Genomic DNA, 18384 nt, shown 5'->3' with positions numbered 1-18384 from the left:
GGGCAAGTGATATGATGACCAAGCCTCTGGACTTTTGGAAGACCGTATTGTTCTCAGACGAATCAAGAATCGCTCAATTTTTGGACAGTGGACAGATATGGGTCTGGAGAATGCCTCACCAAGAGTTTTGGCTCAACAGATTGCAGCCAACTGTGAAGCATGGTGGTTTCAGCGTTGATGGTTTGGGGAGATGTTTGGGTTGGTGGGAGATCGAGCTTAGTGGAGTGCATTGGCAACATAAATTTTGCGAAATACGTCGAAATATTGGAGGAAGGACTCTTGCCACTTTATTCCTCAGGAACACAATGTTGTTCCAGGAAGATGGAGCACCATGTCACTGCTAGAAACACCCAAAAGTGGCAGGAAGAAAATGGTATCCAGAAGTTGCCCTGGCCTAGCCAATCTCCTGACATGAACTCCATAGAAAACCTCTTAGCCATACTCGACCGGCAAGTCAAGAAACAACCAAAAAAACCAACTTCGAAGAGTGATCTACTCCAAGTTTTGAAGCAAGAGTGGGCGAAAATCCCACAATCTAAAATTAATGAGATGATTCTCGTGATGCACCAAAGGATCAATAAACTCCACGAAGTAAAAGGAAGATCTACTAGATATTAATTAAATTATAAATATATCAATTCATGTGAATGTGACTGAAAATTTTCATTTTTTCTGAAAAGGTGGTGTCTATTTACTTGTGACCACGCTGTGTAGTTTTAACCACATATTTCCTCTCATCTATAAGATGGGCATGATCATTTTTTGAAGATTATTAGTCAGTTAAGACTACCAAAACTGTAGAGGCAAGATATTCAGCCAAACAAATTTTACACACAAGAAAAACGATTAGAAAGATGTCTGAGATGACATAATAAATCCATTATTGTAAGACAAAATTAATTCAGTAACAGTAGCAAAATTAAGAAAATAATACCAAAGCCTATTTTTAATTATATAATAATGATGTATATGGTACTTACTTGAACTTCATTTCTATGGGCAACAATGAAGTTTACCAGGACAATAAGACTTATCATTCTTATATGCACTATAAATAATATTTATAGGTATATAAAATAATACAAAACAGCTTATGCAATTCGCTTATAGAACAAATATAACAGGTGAGGAATAAATAAAAACAAGACAACAAAAATTTGGGGTTTTCTACAATATTTTACTTGGGTGAAAGATTATAATAATAATCAGACAGAAGTTATTACAGTGTTTTAGGAGTAACCATAAAGACAGACTGAAAGGGTTTAAATGTCTTTATACCTCTGAATCTGTGATTACATGCCATGAGAACAAGTCTTTCAATAATTAAAAAGAAGGATCACTGAGCTAGCAATCAAATTATATATTTCATGGGATTTTACTAGATCAAATTTGAATATTATTTTCAAACATCAACAATCTCACCATTTACGTCAGAGAACTCTTCTGCAATAAACGGAAGTTGACTATCAGTTGATAAAGTCACAAATGCCTTCTGATTCCTTGAAAAACAAATGTGACCAGTACTGACTCTCCGTAGCAGTACTTCTAGGTACCTAAATATCAACATTTACAAAACTATATACAGATATGCTGAGACAAACATAGCAAAATGTAAAGAGAAAAAATCAACATTACTATGGAGGAAGGATTGCATCGATCTGTCTACCTAATCTTGTATGTATTTTTCAACCTATCTATCTATAATCACTTTGAAATAACTAAAAGATTTACAGGATCAGATACAGTAATCAAATCTAAATTTCAAAGCTTTTGTCTTGAATAATTGCAGTATCAGTTTCAAAACCATTTACTACATTTAGCCCTCTAAGCCCATCATGTTTTAGGTTTAGCCCAAAAATTAGTTAATAACAGCATTTTTAGTATTGGAACTGGAAATATATATTAAAGGACTGTCATGTGATAAAGCAAAGAAAACTGGCTATAATTTGATCAAACATTATGATCACATATTTCCTCTCTTTTGTATGATGGGTATAATTTTCCAGTAATAATAAAACTGGACTTGATAGCAATTACAAAAGGCATTACAAAAAATCTCTGAATGAAATCTAAACTTGAATTGTAAAAAATCAGTTTTAAAACCTATCTATAGAGCTACGAAGATAATGATTTCATTACACACATTACATTAAGTAGTTGATATAGTTAACATAATTATCAATACCCAACAATTATCAGATAATTAATGTTTTTGGACAATGTTAAATCATACATTCAGAGAAAAGTCAACTTGAAATTACTGATTTTTCATTTGTTAATAACATCAGAGTTTATAGCAAACCTTTAGTTTAGTCAGATACTTTAAAAACTTACACATTGCAATCTATATGCTTTCTTTTTAATGGTGTATTTTATTTTATTTGTATAAATCACTACCTTGTGCTATGAAGAAGGTAGTTTATCATCAAAGTGAAGTGATAAATCCCATCCATTATTAACTGAAAAGGTTAATTTGTTGTTGTTGTTTTTTTTGGGGGGTTATGCATCAATTACATTCACCCAATATAGTCTATCAGGTATACATTTTACACTAAAATGTTCAATATATGAACAATGGAGAAAAACTTTTTTCTTATAAGAATGTTTATCTTTTGTTTTCATAGATGAAAAATGACAAACACTACATCTAAACTGACACTGTTAGTTAAAATAATCTCTGAATTTCATGAATAATTAAAATGAATTCAAAATGTACTAGTAACTAATAGTCTTGGCAGGTGAGTGCATGCCAGAAGAATGACCAAAATCTTTAGGACATAAACAGACTTAATCTTTGGACTTATTACTTACTGCTAATTTCTGGGTAGGGTGGTGATGACATACACCTTGCTTCAAACGAAATAAAATTCTTTATTTTAACTTCACATTTGAAATATCCATTACATAATCCCACACAAAGGAATAAATAAAACAATGAATTTTATAAAGATCTTTAGTCTACCACACTACATACAGATGCAGGAGTTCTGTAAACTAGATCTGTCATGTTTAAAGTAGTTTCTCTACCAGAAAACAGTAGTAGTAGTATGAATAAGGATGATGCCATCAAACTTCAAGTGTTGTGGTTATTTGACCCGTATTTTCTTATCACTTTTATTAATAAGCTAAATTAATATAAAATACAATAAGCTTAACTTTTATAGTTCACTATTGCCCAACAATGGAATGAATAGTTCTTAAGCTTTATATTGCTATAACCTACATCCTTCCCCGTCCCCCGTTTTTTTAAAGCTGAGTGGGGAGTTCTCTATCTCTATTAACTTAAAGTTTGATGAGACTTGTGTATATTTTAATTAGGGCTTTTACGTTTATTAAATAAATTTAATTTTCAAAGGAAATCTTAGTCTATCAGTTTAATTTTTGTCACACGTCGCATGAGTGTGAGCAATATTTCTGTAGCTCTGGATCAGTGTATACAAGGATTTACAAAGTATTTACTAGTTAAATTAACAAGGATAAGGCTTACATTGTTTATTAAATCAGGATGCCATAGTAAAAGTTCATGTGCAAAAAGCAGCTCAAATGGTAAGCTTGATAGGTGATTTACAATTAAGAAAAAAAGAGAGAGCACCAGTAAACATGGTATTAAATCACAAAAAATAAAACTTACCAATCTGTGTACAGATAAGTAACTGTTTTATCACCATGACTGTCCTGAGGTTGTGTTTGTTGAAGAAGAACATTATTAAACACTCTTGTGATATCTATGTGAACTGGAAGAGGATAGAATTACAGAAAATCAACACTTTTTACTAACATGCTCAGATAGTTAAAACCTTCTAATGGACAGCATTTCAATTAAAACATTCTCTGCTAAAAAAAAAAAACAGTGTAAATTTAGTGTAACAACAAATATTTAAAAAAGTAAATTCATGGGAATTGTACAACAATGTTGGCTCCAGTATGTTCACAGATTGGCTAATAAGCTGCAAATAAATAGGGTCAGGTAGATATAATGTTTTAAGCAAATAATTTGAAAATAAATAGCCAAGTCAATAACATATGTAACTTTTACAATTGAGTTTTAAAGTTGAGACCCATGACAAGCAAAACCCAAATTCAGAACTTTTAAATTATGGTTTAATAAAATTCCCAATTTATTTTAATGTACATTCTACCAGAGGGCAAGGCACATTTTGCTACATCTTGTATCTTTAAGTTAAAGTACCATTAATATAGTATCATAAATATGCCAAATAAAAAAATTAGTTTACTTGTATGATAATGAAATCACAAGGACAGGACTTTAGACAAACTCTAATCCCTCTTGGCAGTGACAAAGTTTTTATATTTAACACTCACCAACCAGGGAATGGTCAGTGTTAAGTTTACAGTTTTATATGTTAAGGTTTTGATTTCTTGCAGTGAACAGAGGGTACATAGCCCATTGTGTAGCTTTGCACTAAAAAACATCAACAAACAAAATTCAGATAAAAAATTTTGTATATATATATATACTGTTATAAATCATAGACACACGAAGTTTATACTAGGGCCAGAAAATATGTAAGAAACTAATAATAACACTGATAAAAGGATATGGTGTTTTCACAGGATGTAGCACCAAGATATAAAAAGTGTATACAGTATGAAAGGGAGAGGATGGTGAAAATTTTCAAAAAATGATGTTTTCATTTTAATCAATAGTGTGTCTTGATCCACTTAAGACAATTACTGATTTGTAAACATAATTTCATTGTTACTATTCCTATTTTTTATTGCAGTTCATTATAACATAGGTGGTATAACATCAAATACTGTTTTTTTTATTACAAGTTACAGCTTTTGCAGTAAGGAAGAATATTTTCTTAAACTGGTAATTATTATCCATAGATACATTCAAGTACAACTATTCATTTTTTATTACACTGAATAATGAATCTAACATGACAGGCAGAGAAAATCCACATACAAAATGTCCTATAAATATAAAATAAGAAAAAACTGATTTAGTGATTATGTGAAATTTTTTTGCATCTAAGCTTTTGTCATGAAAAGTTTTAATTTAAAAAAAAATAATATATATATATATATATATACAATAAAAAAGCTATTTTTAAAAATGTGTCACTTGTTTACATACAGAGTCTGGCTACTTTATTGGGAACTATACCTAATAATGGATTGAGCCACCTTTCATCCAAATAACACCTATGATACCACATAGCAGAATTCAACAGGTGCTGGAAGGTGTCCTAAGGGTTTTTGCCATTCAGTCATTAATACTGTATGCAATTTGTGAGGCAACGTAAGCAGAGGATGATGATGGCAAATGTGTCTTTCAAGTTTATTTCAAAGACGCTCAAATAGATTTAGGTGTGGGAATTGTGGTAACCATGGGAAATGTCTGAAATCTCAGTCATTCACAATATGGGCACGGTGAATAGAAGCATTGTTGAGTTGGAAGTAGCTCTACCCACATGAGTACACGTGAAGCATCGTTGGATGTACTTGATCATAAAGGGAGCCTAAGGAATGCCAGGACAAACTGAACCAAACCATGACTTCACCACCAAAGGCTTGGACAGTTGGGACTACAAATATTGCTGATATATTCTTGTGGCTTTTTTCAAGTTGTATTTTCCACATTTGTGCAAAAAAAGGTAAAGTGTGATTCATTGGACTGTATAATCTTTTATCAGTCCGTATTAGTCCAATGTCTATGCTCTTTACACCACTCAAGGCATTATCCTCATTGGTAATTGAGTCCAATGGTTTATGTAATGGTCTCCTACTGTCATAGTCCATTTTTTGGAAGATAAGTTAAAGATGGGAGTGAATTTCTCCTACACTGAATGTCTTTCAGTTGATGTATTGTTTGATGACAGTTGGATTTTACTATCCTGTCTGCCTTTCTCCTACTTCTATCATTACATAATTGCTGTCCCTCTTTGAAGCAGGCATTTTATTTAACTTTTTCAATTGCTGATAAACTCAAATCACCAATATATTGGAGCAACCTACCAATGAAACTGTCTTGGCCACTTTGGAATGCTAGACCTCTTTTGAACATTTTAATATCTTTGCCTTTTCTCATGTTTGTTATAATTGACTGCAAATGTGCTTGTCCCAGTCATTTTTAAGGCTGAAAAGATCAACTGACACATCAAACTGACTTACATCTGTAGATCAGGTAGGCCCAAGTCTGAAAAAGTATATAGTTCTTATTAAAGGAGCCAGACCCTGTATAATTTAGAGCTAGCAACTTCTAATGTAAACTAGTAATGCAACACATTGTTATGATTCAATTAAATCAATTGTACTTGCTTAAAGAGCTAATGAAATGTTAATAAATAAATAATTAATGATATTTTGGTAAACTTCCCTCTATCAAGATCATTTGAAGTTAATGTTTCATGCATAGTTTTGCATTTGTAGTTTCAAAAAAGTTTTTATCAACACATGTAATGATATTCTAATATTCTATTTTACTTATTAAAAGCAACCATTCTATAAATGATTATACAACTTTTGCAATTGTAATTTAACTTGAATAACAAATAAGAATAATACATATCAATGCCAAAGATGACAACAGACCTACTTAATATTTTGTAAAAATTACAAGATCCTCCAAAGTTGGCTACAACAGTTTGCATTTTGTGAAAATTGCTGGAATCAACTTAAATGATTACTAACCATAGTTTTCTATGCTCTGTAAAACACTCATGTATGCTTTGACACTTGTTAGGAGTTCTGAAGGTTTGGCAATCTCACTATTTTCTGGATTATACATCACCATCCCCACCAGAGCTCTGTAAAGCAGACACACAAACTATACAACCAATATTAGACAACCTGATTCCTTCATTCTTTAATATCTGGATGATACACATTAAATATTTACATCATACAATCAAAATATCTAACTGTATTTAAATTGTTACATTCATAGTTGAGTAAAACTTTCAATTTTTTTAAACCATATTTTCAAAACAAATCCCAGCCTTCAATTTTAGTAATTATTCAAAGAACTTTAATAATGATATTAAGTTTAAAAGCATTTTTAAGCACAAATTAAGTAAAAATCAGAAATTACAAGGCAATTGTGGAATATTAAATTAGGCTTCAGAAGGTTCAAACACTAAGTCACGCTTACAAAATTAAATTATATCACTAAAATAACATTTTATTTACGGACACAGACAAGTGATACATAAACCTATTTGTATAATATTTCTGAGAACTGTTCAGCTACAATACTAGGCAGTGAAGATTAATTGCTATAAGCTAGTAATAAAATCAAAAACTAAGCTCAGGGAATATTCTAATAATTTAAACTCATAATTTCTAATTGGATTCATATGAACCTCACTGGTTTTTAAACACATTTTTCTAAGCTATTTATGCACCAAACTCAAACTGCTTGTGGGTCTGAGACTTTGTTGGTTACTAGGTCCTTAATAACATATGGGTTATGCACACACAAGATCAAATTAAACAAAAATACCATCAGTATTGCAATTAATGCCATTATTACTTACTTCTAGGGTACCTCTATTTATTTTACACAAAAAACGAGTAACATCACCAAATCACGTTGATCTGGTTTTTATAAACACATGATAAATTGACTCAATAAGATGAAACATGAGGACCCTATTGGTAATGAATGGTGTAAAAACAAACGAATAATTTGATAGTTAAGAATGCTCTATTCCAGATAACTTTAAACTAGTTTATATAATTAACAAGTATTTGCTACCATATTTTATATTTATGTTAACTCAAGCATCCAAAAATAGGAAGAATTCCCACTGATGTTCATGCCTAATTTAAGTGAGTTCATACAAAAAATTCTGAAAGCATTGAAACTACTCTTATAATTTTTTTGACATATCTAAATCAAGCCAATTTCTCCAAAAATGACAAATCTTTTAAATTAGTCTTAGTAAAACTGTGTAACAATATGTAAAATCGGTTTTGTTCTCAAATATTAAATTAATTTTAATGTTGGAGAAGCTAACTTTGCAATATTTAAGTACAAATGTTTATATTCTTTCAAGTCATTTTGGTTTAACTCTGTTAGACAGCCAAAGAACCTGAAATATATTAACTAATTCTTAATACTTAATACTTTTTACTTAAAATAACAAACAACATTCAGTCACTTATTTTGCCACTTTTTGTGACTGTCTTTGAAAAGTATTTATTATATGGCAGAACTTAGCAATATATCCAATATCCTGTCAGATGTTGTGTTACATCTTTCATAGACAGTGGAGGTTATCATCTTTATTATAATATCAATACTTGTATGCAACTCAGTTTTTACATATGGGCATCAAGTATATTGTTAAACAAGAAAAAAAATTAACACAAGAAGTCAATAACATTACACAAATATGAAAGCTCTAATACATGCCTGAAATTAATTATTACAGAAATAATATGTTCATCACACATTTAAATGCACAACTTGTATTTAATCATTATACAGGTGCTTCTCAAGGCTCAAGGGAAATCTGCTCTTCAGAGTTAATTGATGTATATATATAAATATATAATATTTCAAAGTTTATTTGGCAAACTTGACTTGTTTCAAGTCAGAATAACTTAAAGAGAATAATAATGAGGAGGATATAACCAAAACTATGTAGATTAATTCTTTACTACTTTACCTAATATATAAACATAATGTTTATTATCGTTATTCGTAAACAAACTATACTCTTAATTTTACTTTGACTATATAAAATATAATTCAGACAAAATCAGTTAATTTCATGCCCTTATCTTTGATATATCAAATATAGAGATATTTTTTTTTACTTTGCTCTGCCTCTTTAATACAGTTTGTTAGCAAATTGGTCAAGGTAATCAATACCAGTTATTCAATACTTGAACTGATTCAACGATGTTTCATATCACACAATTGTAATAGACAAATCTGACTTTATGTGATAAATAAAAGTCTAATTTTAACTAACAGTTTAATTATATCATGTAAACTTTTTCAACATTTGATGTAGTAACTTTCTTTTAGATAACTTTTAGGCTATATCCATATAGTGGGGACTGATATGAATAGGCTTAAAAGTTCAAAATGTTACACAATGAAAATCACAAGACAAATTCATTTCCCCTCCAAACAGAACTCACTTGTTGAAACGGCTTTCCAGGTGTTGAGAGAGATATTCTCTGGGGCAGAAAGTATGTTCCCATACTGGTATTGTGCTGTTATAGTTGATGGCATAGCAAAGCTCTGTTAAAGCCATATGCAGCTTGTCCATTCTGGTCAGATACATTTACAGATATTGTGAGTTACCATTAACAACCAGGATAATTAAAAAGGTTAGTAAAAACTTTTCCTCTTTTATTTTTATATGTAACCAATTCATATCTCTAAGATACAAAATATCACTGACCTAAAGCTCTTAGCATTACTGTCACCATTTATGAAATTAAAATAAAAACTATATGTATGTTTATTTCTTTGAATACGAGACAGAAATCATTAGGACACTTTGCTACAGTTAAAAATTTTAAATGTAAACTTAAAGATGTATTTAAAGTAAATTCTATATTTGGAAAATAGAAAAAACACAAGAATTTAGTATATTTTCAATAAAAATGAGAATAAAATGTTCATGAACAAATGATTTCACCCCAAAAAAAAAGCAAAGAGCAAGAAAATGATACAGGATTTTACTGTTTTTTATACTTTATTCATTTGGTTTATAGTGAATGCTCCACTATCCTCAGGTATTAAAAAACAACCCAGATTAAAGTTCAAAGAAGTTGATCCTAAAACTTCATCGAAGTTTATACAGATAACAAACTAGCTGACATCTTTGGTATTGTCTATTGGTGGTTCAATGGTAAGCTTAAGGGCTTATAATGTTAATAAAAAGAACAAGAAAGTGATACATGATTTTACTGTTTTGATACTTTATTAATTTGGTTTATAGTGAGTACTCCAAGTTTCTCCAATAGGATTTTAATAATAAAGATATACTAGAATTAATATTCCAGTTAGAGCAAGCTAGGTACTTTGAGCAAAACTAAATATCAACCTGTCAATCAGCATAGCTAATTAAATATACCTTTCTTACATTCATATTTTTCAAGACTAGAATACACTAGATAGTTTAACTAAGATATTTGTTAAGTAGTGAGCTAAAAAAAAAACAATAAATTGAGGAGCATGTGAACTTGGTAATGAATTTTAGAGAGAGAGAATAGGACTTACTTGTACAGAACAGAGAATATTTGAAAACTGCTGCTGAGCAAGTTACCGAGATAAAAATTATAGTTTTGGACTGAGTAGTTCTTACATGTGTGTATAAATATGAGATAGACAAAACTGTAAAAATAAGCACATAACAAAAACAAATTTTATCAATACTAATTCAGAAGACAGGCATTATTATTAATATACTGGTAAATGCCAAAGTGTCTCAAACTGTCAAAGTGATCTGATGGTAGTACTAATTCCACCAGAACTGTAGATTCTTTCCCCACATCTGACCAAACATAAAAATATCAAGTTTACCATCCAGCTAGAACACAACTGTTAATTCCTACCATGCTTCGCTACCAAAATGTCTACAACTTTCAAGCAATATTCAGAATTGACAAATACTTTAACTTCAAACCACAAAATATATATATGTATATATTTTTAAGCCATCATAACATATTTAAGGAAGTTTGTAATCATTAATCTCTTACAGCTTAATTAAGATTAATTTAAAAAAATCTGATTATTGGGTTGTAGGTACCCAGTCACCGTGTTGTACAAGTATGCTTTACCACACAGATCTACTGGGACAGAGAACCACAGACCAGAATCACAATTATGTATGATCCCAATTTAAGTCAGAACATTAACAGGATAGCCAAATAATTTTGAGTCATTTCAAACCCCTGCTTGATTTTTGACAGTGGGATTGTACCTTCATGACCTAAAGACAATACTAAAAGCTTGTTTGTTGAAGCACAAAACTGCACAACAAGTTACCAGCACTATGCCTACTGCATAGATCAGAGTCCAGGTTTTAACATTATAAGCCCTTAAGCTTACCATTGAACCACCAATAGGCAATACCAAAGATGTCTGCTAGTTTGTTATCTGTATAAACTTCTTTGAATTTTAGTCTGTCAGTGGGTTGTTTTTAGTACCAAAGTTAAGTAGTTTGCTGAACATTTCTTTACAATATCCAAACATTTCATGAACAACATAATAAGTACAGTGTAACAGCTGGGGAATAAATGACAAAGAAAGTAATTGAAAATTACCAAGTATTGGACACACATCAGGATCAAAAGACGAACCCTTACGAGGATACTTGGAATTAGAAATAAGTGAATTTTGAACACTATCAGTTCAAAAAGATTATAACAAACCAAACACTTAGATCATAATTACTCCAATCATTTGTAAAAGCTCTTCATTCAGCAATGCAGCCATAACATTACACAAAACATATCAAAACTCAGGTCTGGACAGAGACACATCTTAACATCAAATCTCACTATTCAACTGAAACAGGTTTAATCTGTTCATCAGCTTTGTTTTGATGATATTGCATCAACTAACTATCTTTTAAACTAATAAAACTTTTGTTTTCTTTCAGAAAAATAGTGCTTTTGCCTTTTGTAAGGAAAATAAAAATTATATTTGTGTAACTAATTATATTCAGAGTGTATGGATTATTCTTTCTTGGTATAAGGTTAGATCTCATCTGTAGAAACAGGGACATACTCAAAAAGTGTATGGTAAAAAGCTGTTTAAATAATTCTTGGACTCCAAACCTTAACCAAATTTGTATGAGACAACTTAAAATGAAGAAATTTGAAATTACAAGTTTCAGTATCAAAAGAAAATTAGTGAAATAAATAAACTATCTTAGAGCTCTTTATTTGCATCCCATAAAGTTTTAAGTTAATCTGTCAGAAAAAACAGAAAGCTCTTTAACTCTCGAAACAGACTTGGTCATTTTGATCAACATTGTAACCATCATGTAACCACAAAAATATACATACTATAACTTTTAATGTGGTTCACATATCTCCACAAAATTCTGCAAGCTTTTAGTAAACATTACAAGCCTTTTGCATGCCAAAAAAAGTCAGAATTTTTTAATTAAGTATTTTAATAAAGATTTGTCCTGAATATATGAAGCCAGGGTATGACTCAGACTAGTCAAAGTGCAAAGTGATTTTTGTCTTAAGATTAAAAATACATTTTTTCACCTTAAAGTTTTAATATTTCATTTGCACAAGCTCTAAAACCTCCTAAATGAATGCCAAATTTTTTTAGTACAACTATATATTGTGTCTGTGTTTTTTCTCTACCCCAACACTACACAGTATCAGTCAGATTCACTGACCTTGTAACCACCACAGAACAAAAAAGGAAAAAATCTAAGCTACCTCTCTTTCCTTGTTAGAATGACTACAGACTGTAACAGAAAATTAAAATTATTTATCCGAAACAGTTTAAAGCTTGCAAAAGCTTACATTTGTTTCATTGTAATTGTACTGTTTTATTGCTCTTTCAATAGTGCCCAACAAATAATCTTGTAATGAAAGCTGTAAATCACATGGAAAATGTGTAGCTCAAGTTATGGTACTGAATGACATAATGCCCAAGATACTCGCAAGTATACCTCATACCAAAATTTTTTTATTAATTTTTTTCCTTATCTAACCTAACAAGTTTTTAATTTTTACATTTTAGATAGTTTACTGACATTAAAAAAACATACCTAAAAAAATTGTACTTATGTTTGTCCTTTTTTTTTACGTTAGCCTGCCATTGATACTTTTTTTTTTAAAGATGGTACTAGTACATTTTTTATATTTCAAATATACACAATAATAACATCCACAAAGCAAACAATATCCTATAACTATTATAAATTAAATAGCTTTCTAACCAAGCCATAAGTGCCTTAAAATAATTCCCTTAGCTACTTGATCTGAGCTCAGCAATAGCAATGACCTTGCTATTTTTACAGTTTAAATATTTTAATAACAATGAATCACATGGCAAATGCATAGCTCAAGTTGAGGTACCGAATGCAATAATACACAAGATATTCGAAAGCTGTCAAAAAAAAAGAAAAAAATAAGAAAATTAAATGTAAAATTGAAGAGTATTAATATCAGGTTAACTGTATTTATGCTTATTAACCTAATGTGCACAGAGTCACATTGGAGAAGTAAGGTTAACATAATAATGGTTAAAAAAGAAAAGTTATATATCCACTTAGACAGCATTCCAGTAGCTTTAGTATTTTCAAAAACAAAACATTCATTTTAAAAATCTACAATTTCCATAAACACAGAAAATAAAAAAATAAAACAAAAGCACAGTTTTATGAGCAGTCATTATCATCATTAGTAGCCTGTTCAATTAACTAATTACAAATTAGTTTTATCCTATATTTCAGTTATTAATATGCTGCCACCCTCAGTGAAGTCCTGAGGACTATATATGATGGCAAGAAAAATGTTTGAACCACAGATCCTGATAACACATACAGTCCTTCTCAGAACTTCTAATAGATGGCAATAGATTAACAACTGAAACACAGTGAAATAATTAAATAGTAATTTGCAATAACAAATAGGTGCAAGAGATCATAGGCTACTAACCATGGCAATGATTGGTCTTTGTTTGTCACAATCTTACTGAAAATATTTGATATTTTATTAACAACTTCTACAATTATTATGTCTTTCATAACTTTTAACATTACTTGTTCTCATTTTTGAATACTTTCACTCCAATGATAACTTACAAGAACACAAACTGAAAGACAAACATTAAAAATCTTAACATACGTTGTAAGTTCCTCTCTGCTTCTACGATAGCTTTCTAAGCCAGGTTTGTCGGGCTCTTGAATAGTTTTACTCTTCTTGTCACGTTTCTTTTTATTCACAGCTTGTGCTATTAGTGGTGCACAATGTTTTGGAAGAAGCTGAAATGCCAAATTGAAAAGTATTAACATCAAGTTAACTGTATTTATGCTTATTCAACTGAATGTACAAAGGGTCACATTAGAGAAGTGAGGTTGATTATATTTCCGAATTTACTACATGTATCTATGTGAAGTGTGGCAAGGTTTTAGTCAAATGCACGAGTGTTGTACTCCAAAAAGTTAGACGTGTTAAAAGCCTATCTGTACTCAAAATATGTCTATGAATTGCTAATGTCAGTCTAACTCAGACTCTGAAAAGTAGGAGTGTAAGGTGATGTTCATGTGAAGAATTAAAATACTTTTGTCAATCATAAAATTTGCATATCTTAGTTTTTCAGCATTCCTGTGTATTGTATCTAGTACTTGCTTTCCTCTTTCACAAACTATTGCTAAATTAGGAGAAAATGACTAACTAATAACTCATACATTAAATAATAATATCATGTTGAATGGCACTCTGTAAAAGGTTGTGGCTTGTGCACTTTAACACCAACCACTGCACATAGGGTTAACCTATTATGCAAATAATATAGAAAAATTGAATTAATTTCAGGAAAATAATGATAATTGTGATACTCAATATTTTCTGCTGGTATGAAAAATTGTATTTCACAAAGCAAATCACTAGTATACAGTTGTATCTTTGTTTTATGTCACATACTAAATGTTATATTTGTCATTTTTTTGAAGAAAGAATGACCTAGAACACATTTAATGTCTGAATTATTTTTTTTTCAGAATCATTTGGTGAACTTGCTGTATCTACATAAATGGTAATAAATATACTTACAATCTCATGCTCATATTAATTAATTCTAAATTAATTAAACCCACTTTTAATATCAAATATTTAATTATTTCAATCAATCTCTGCTTGATAAAAAAAAATAATGTTGTTAAATTAAACATTTGACTATTTTTAAGACTGAGTCAGCCAACATTTATTACTGTTTCAATTCAATAGTAGCTACAATAGTGAAATAAACCCAACATCATACATTATTTAATATTTCAAATTATAAATTTCACCAAAAAATATGCACAAGTTATCAATTATAAAAACACCATCAAATCAGAATTTTTAGTGCATCAAGAAAAAACTTCCCCATGTCTTTGGGTACTCCACACAATTACAGATTGTCACATAACCTAAAATACTGTTGTTATATTTTCTTCTCTCTTATCACCTTAAAAATAGAGCCAAAGAAAACATATAAAGCTAATAGAGGCAATTAAAATGTTGCTAAATGTACATACAAAAGCTAAGTAACTAAAGTAATACTTCCAATAACCAAAACTACTGATATGACACAAGGAAAACAAAAATTTCCTTTTACATTCAATTGCTGTTGATTTTAAATTTCAAGTACACACATAATTATAAAGTCAAGGAAAATGAAAAACATTGTGGTTGAATCAAATTTATTTATTTTGAAACATTATGATGAAATATCAATATAAAAACAATGCACGGCTTCACAATTTCTGCTTAAAACAGTATTACTGTCTTAGAATCACATGGTTCATTTGTTTAATTGTAAAGCTGTACCATGTGATATCTTCCTACCACATGGACTTAACCCTGAATTTTAGCATCACAAGTCCTCATGCTTACTATGGAGTCACTGGGAAGCGGAGTTAAGTAGACAACACTATGAGTGGTCTCAGTAGTGAATAATATTTTTATTATTATAATAGCAGTAGAAAGTCTGGAAATCCCAGTCATTTTATGAGAATTAGCAGATGTAGAACTTTTTAACACTGGTCAAAAACAAACTGTTGGGAAAAGTTATTAAGATCATAAATTTTCCACATTCCTCTTGCAGTTTGAGTTTGCAAAACAATAACTGTTTCATATATATATTTTTAAACTGAAGGGTACCAATGAAATAATCAAAACAGAACCACCACATAACTCAAACCCTATAATATCTTTCTATACCAATCATAATTCTAGTTAACTCTCTTGCTACAGTCCTGGTCAAATCAGCCAAGTTCGTGACCCCAAATTGAACTTTATAGTTTTAATATTAGAACATCTAGTGTTCAGTGTACCTTCACAAAATTCTACAAACTCTCAGTAAGCATTAAGTCTTTTGTAGACAATAAAGAATCAGAATTTTTAAAGAAGTATTTTTCCTAAAAATGTCTCCATGAATACATGGAGTGAGTGTTGACTGCTCTGAGTGCAAATTGATTTCAAGTTAAGATTAAAAATACTTTTCATCTGAAAATTGCCAAATTTAATTTGCATAACCTCTGAAACCTTCTAAACAAATACAATAAAACATTTTAAATTTTTATATAAAGACAAGTAGGGATCAATATATATGTAACCTAGCTAGCTATAGTAATATAGAAAGTTTAAAGCTACAAAAAGTATTGAAATAAAAAATTTAAAACTACAAAAACCGAGTCACTTAAAATTTAAAACATTTTATTCCTACTTTGGCTCAGACTAACATAATTACAGTGATTTGCTAAAGTTGGGATAAGATTTTAAGTAACTCAGTTTTTGTAGTTTTGACCTTCTTGTTTCAATATTTTTTGTAGTGTTAACACTTTTTAGATTATTATAGCTAGCTAGGTTAAGTATATATCAATCCATACTTATCTTTATATAAAATTTGAAAATTATTTATTGTACTTCTTTGTTTCCATTTTACTAGCTATGTTTTTGTGAGGCAGCAATATCAAGTGTATACTCATGAGGATCTCAACCAACCTACCCTTAAATCTAATTATGTCCAAAGTAGCATACTGTCTGTTTTGTGTGTATGTATATATATACACACACACACAAACACTAGTATCCTTTTCAATCAGAGAGATAAGATTTGTCATTTTTTTCTGTACACTTGTCTGGAAAAGTCACTTACTTAGATGAAATAGGGAAATTTTAATTCACTCCATAAATACATAGAGATTTAGGTGGCTTTATAAGTACAATAAGTTTTAATTTTAGTGTTAAAAATTCACTTTTTAATAAACATTCGATTTATTGAACACAATTCTAAAAATAAGACTGTTCTCAGTCTCAAAAATTTCTGAAGATGATGCAGTAATGCACCAAAATGTTGAGTGTTATAGACTGTTTCCATTCATTTAGTATTTTATTGTATTTTTTGACACTGGGAACAGTCTTGTTTTTATAATTGTGTACAATAAGTCATTGTTTTTAACACTGAACCTTTTTCACAAGCTCCAATGAATTTTATAAGCTTTAGTTTTGCTCATCCAGTACTGTGAAATAGTCATTGTTAATATTCAGACATTTTAAAGGTGGTTTTAAATGGGCAATTTTTATAACTGCCATTCTGTTTCATCAAAGTTCCTACTATTTAATATTACCATACTTAATGATAAATTTCAAACTTCTTTTTCAGTAAAACTTTATACTGAATCTGTTATTTCTTCTACTCTAACTTAATACAAGGTTGGTCAATTTTTACTGACCTCGTAACTACCATAAAAGAATAAGAAATCTAAATTTTCCCTTTTTTTTTTCTAGAATGACTTCAAATTGTAACATGAAACAACTACATTTGTTTATCCTAAATAGCTTAACTCTTGAAACATTATATACACGTTTATACTTAAATTTTTTTTGTTTTATTGCCCTTTGGACTGTGTCTAACTAATTATCCTGCCATACAAATTGTAAATCACTTGGTGAACATTGGTAACTCACATTACCCTATTGAATTACATAAGGCACAGGCTATTCACGAGCTGCTCTTCAAAAATGTTTTTTTTTTCTTTATTTTACCTAATCTAACCTAAAAAGTTTCTAAATTTTAGTTACTTTTTAATAATAAATATATAATACACACAAAAAACAAAAAATATAGTGCTTATCTGGGTCTTTATTTTTTTTTTTCCTGTCGACTATCGATGAAACTTAACCTTACTTTTTTTATAGTAAAGGTACTACCACTACTACACTAAATTTTTTTATTTGAATAAATAATGCACCTAAGAACACAGAATAACAACACATAAAAAGCAGACAATATACAGTAACTATCATAATATTTCTAGCTTTCTAACTATGTGATAGAAGCCACTAAACATTCGACATGTTTCCCATGGGAATGAATTTTGAACTGAAAGAGACATTTCTCTGTCCAGAAAACAACATAATATAATATGTCATTTGATAGATTAAATGTCAATTAGAAATATTGGTTATTTGTGAAATCGACCTTGTAACCATTTTGTGCTTATTATAGTTTTCATGCTATAACTTTTAAATTAGTAAGCGAATGTTAATGAAATTTGGCAGATTATTAGTAATCATTACAATGCTTTCATATACATATTAAGTCTTAAGGTTTGTAAAGCAATGTTTTTCTCATGTCTTTTTTATTTTTTGCATGTTGCTTATCTATCACACAAAGTAATATTCATTTTAAGATTAAAAATACTTTTA

The 18384-nt window shown here is 29.8% G+C and overlaps 1 protein-coding gene across 1 annotated transcript in view; it reads right to left on the bottom strand.

Annotated features, from left to right (window-relative positions):
• LOC106470047 (membrane-associated protein Hem-like) overlaps nucleotides 1-18384 on the bottom strand; it is an 83797-nt gene that overhangs the window by 22454 nt on the left and 42959 nt on the right. The window contains exons 19-24 of the mRNA XM_022399473.1: nucleotides 13816-13952; nucleotides 9124-9255; nucleotides 6661-6776; nucleotides 3632-3734; nucleotides 1423-1553; nucleotides 981-1048 (exon numbers count right to left, since the gene is read on the bottom strand). Of these exons, the coding sequence (XP_022255181.1) occupies nucleotides 981-1048; nucleotides 1423-1553; nucleotides 3632-3734; nucleotides 6661-6776; nucleotides 9124-9255; nucleotides 13816-13952 (687 nt within the window). The remainder of the gene's footprint in view (nucleotides 1-980; nucleotides 1049-1422; nucleotides 1554-3631; nucleotides 3735-6660; nucleotides 6777-9123; nucleotides 9256-13815; nucleotides 13953-18384) is intronic.

Source organism: Limulus polyphemus, unplaced genomic scaffold (assembly GCF_000517525.1).
Source record: "Limulus polyphemus unplaced genomic scaffold, Limulus_polyphemus-2.1.2 Scaffold101, whole genome shotgun sequence".
NCBI classification, from domain to species: domain Eukaryota; kingdom Metazoa; phylum Arthropoda; class Merostomata; order Xiphosura; family Limulidae; genus Limulus; species Limulus polyphemus.
The sequence above is the reverse complement of the archived record's forward strand: the minus strand, read 5'-3'. Positions and strand labels throughout refer to the sequence as shown.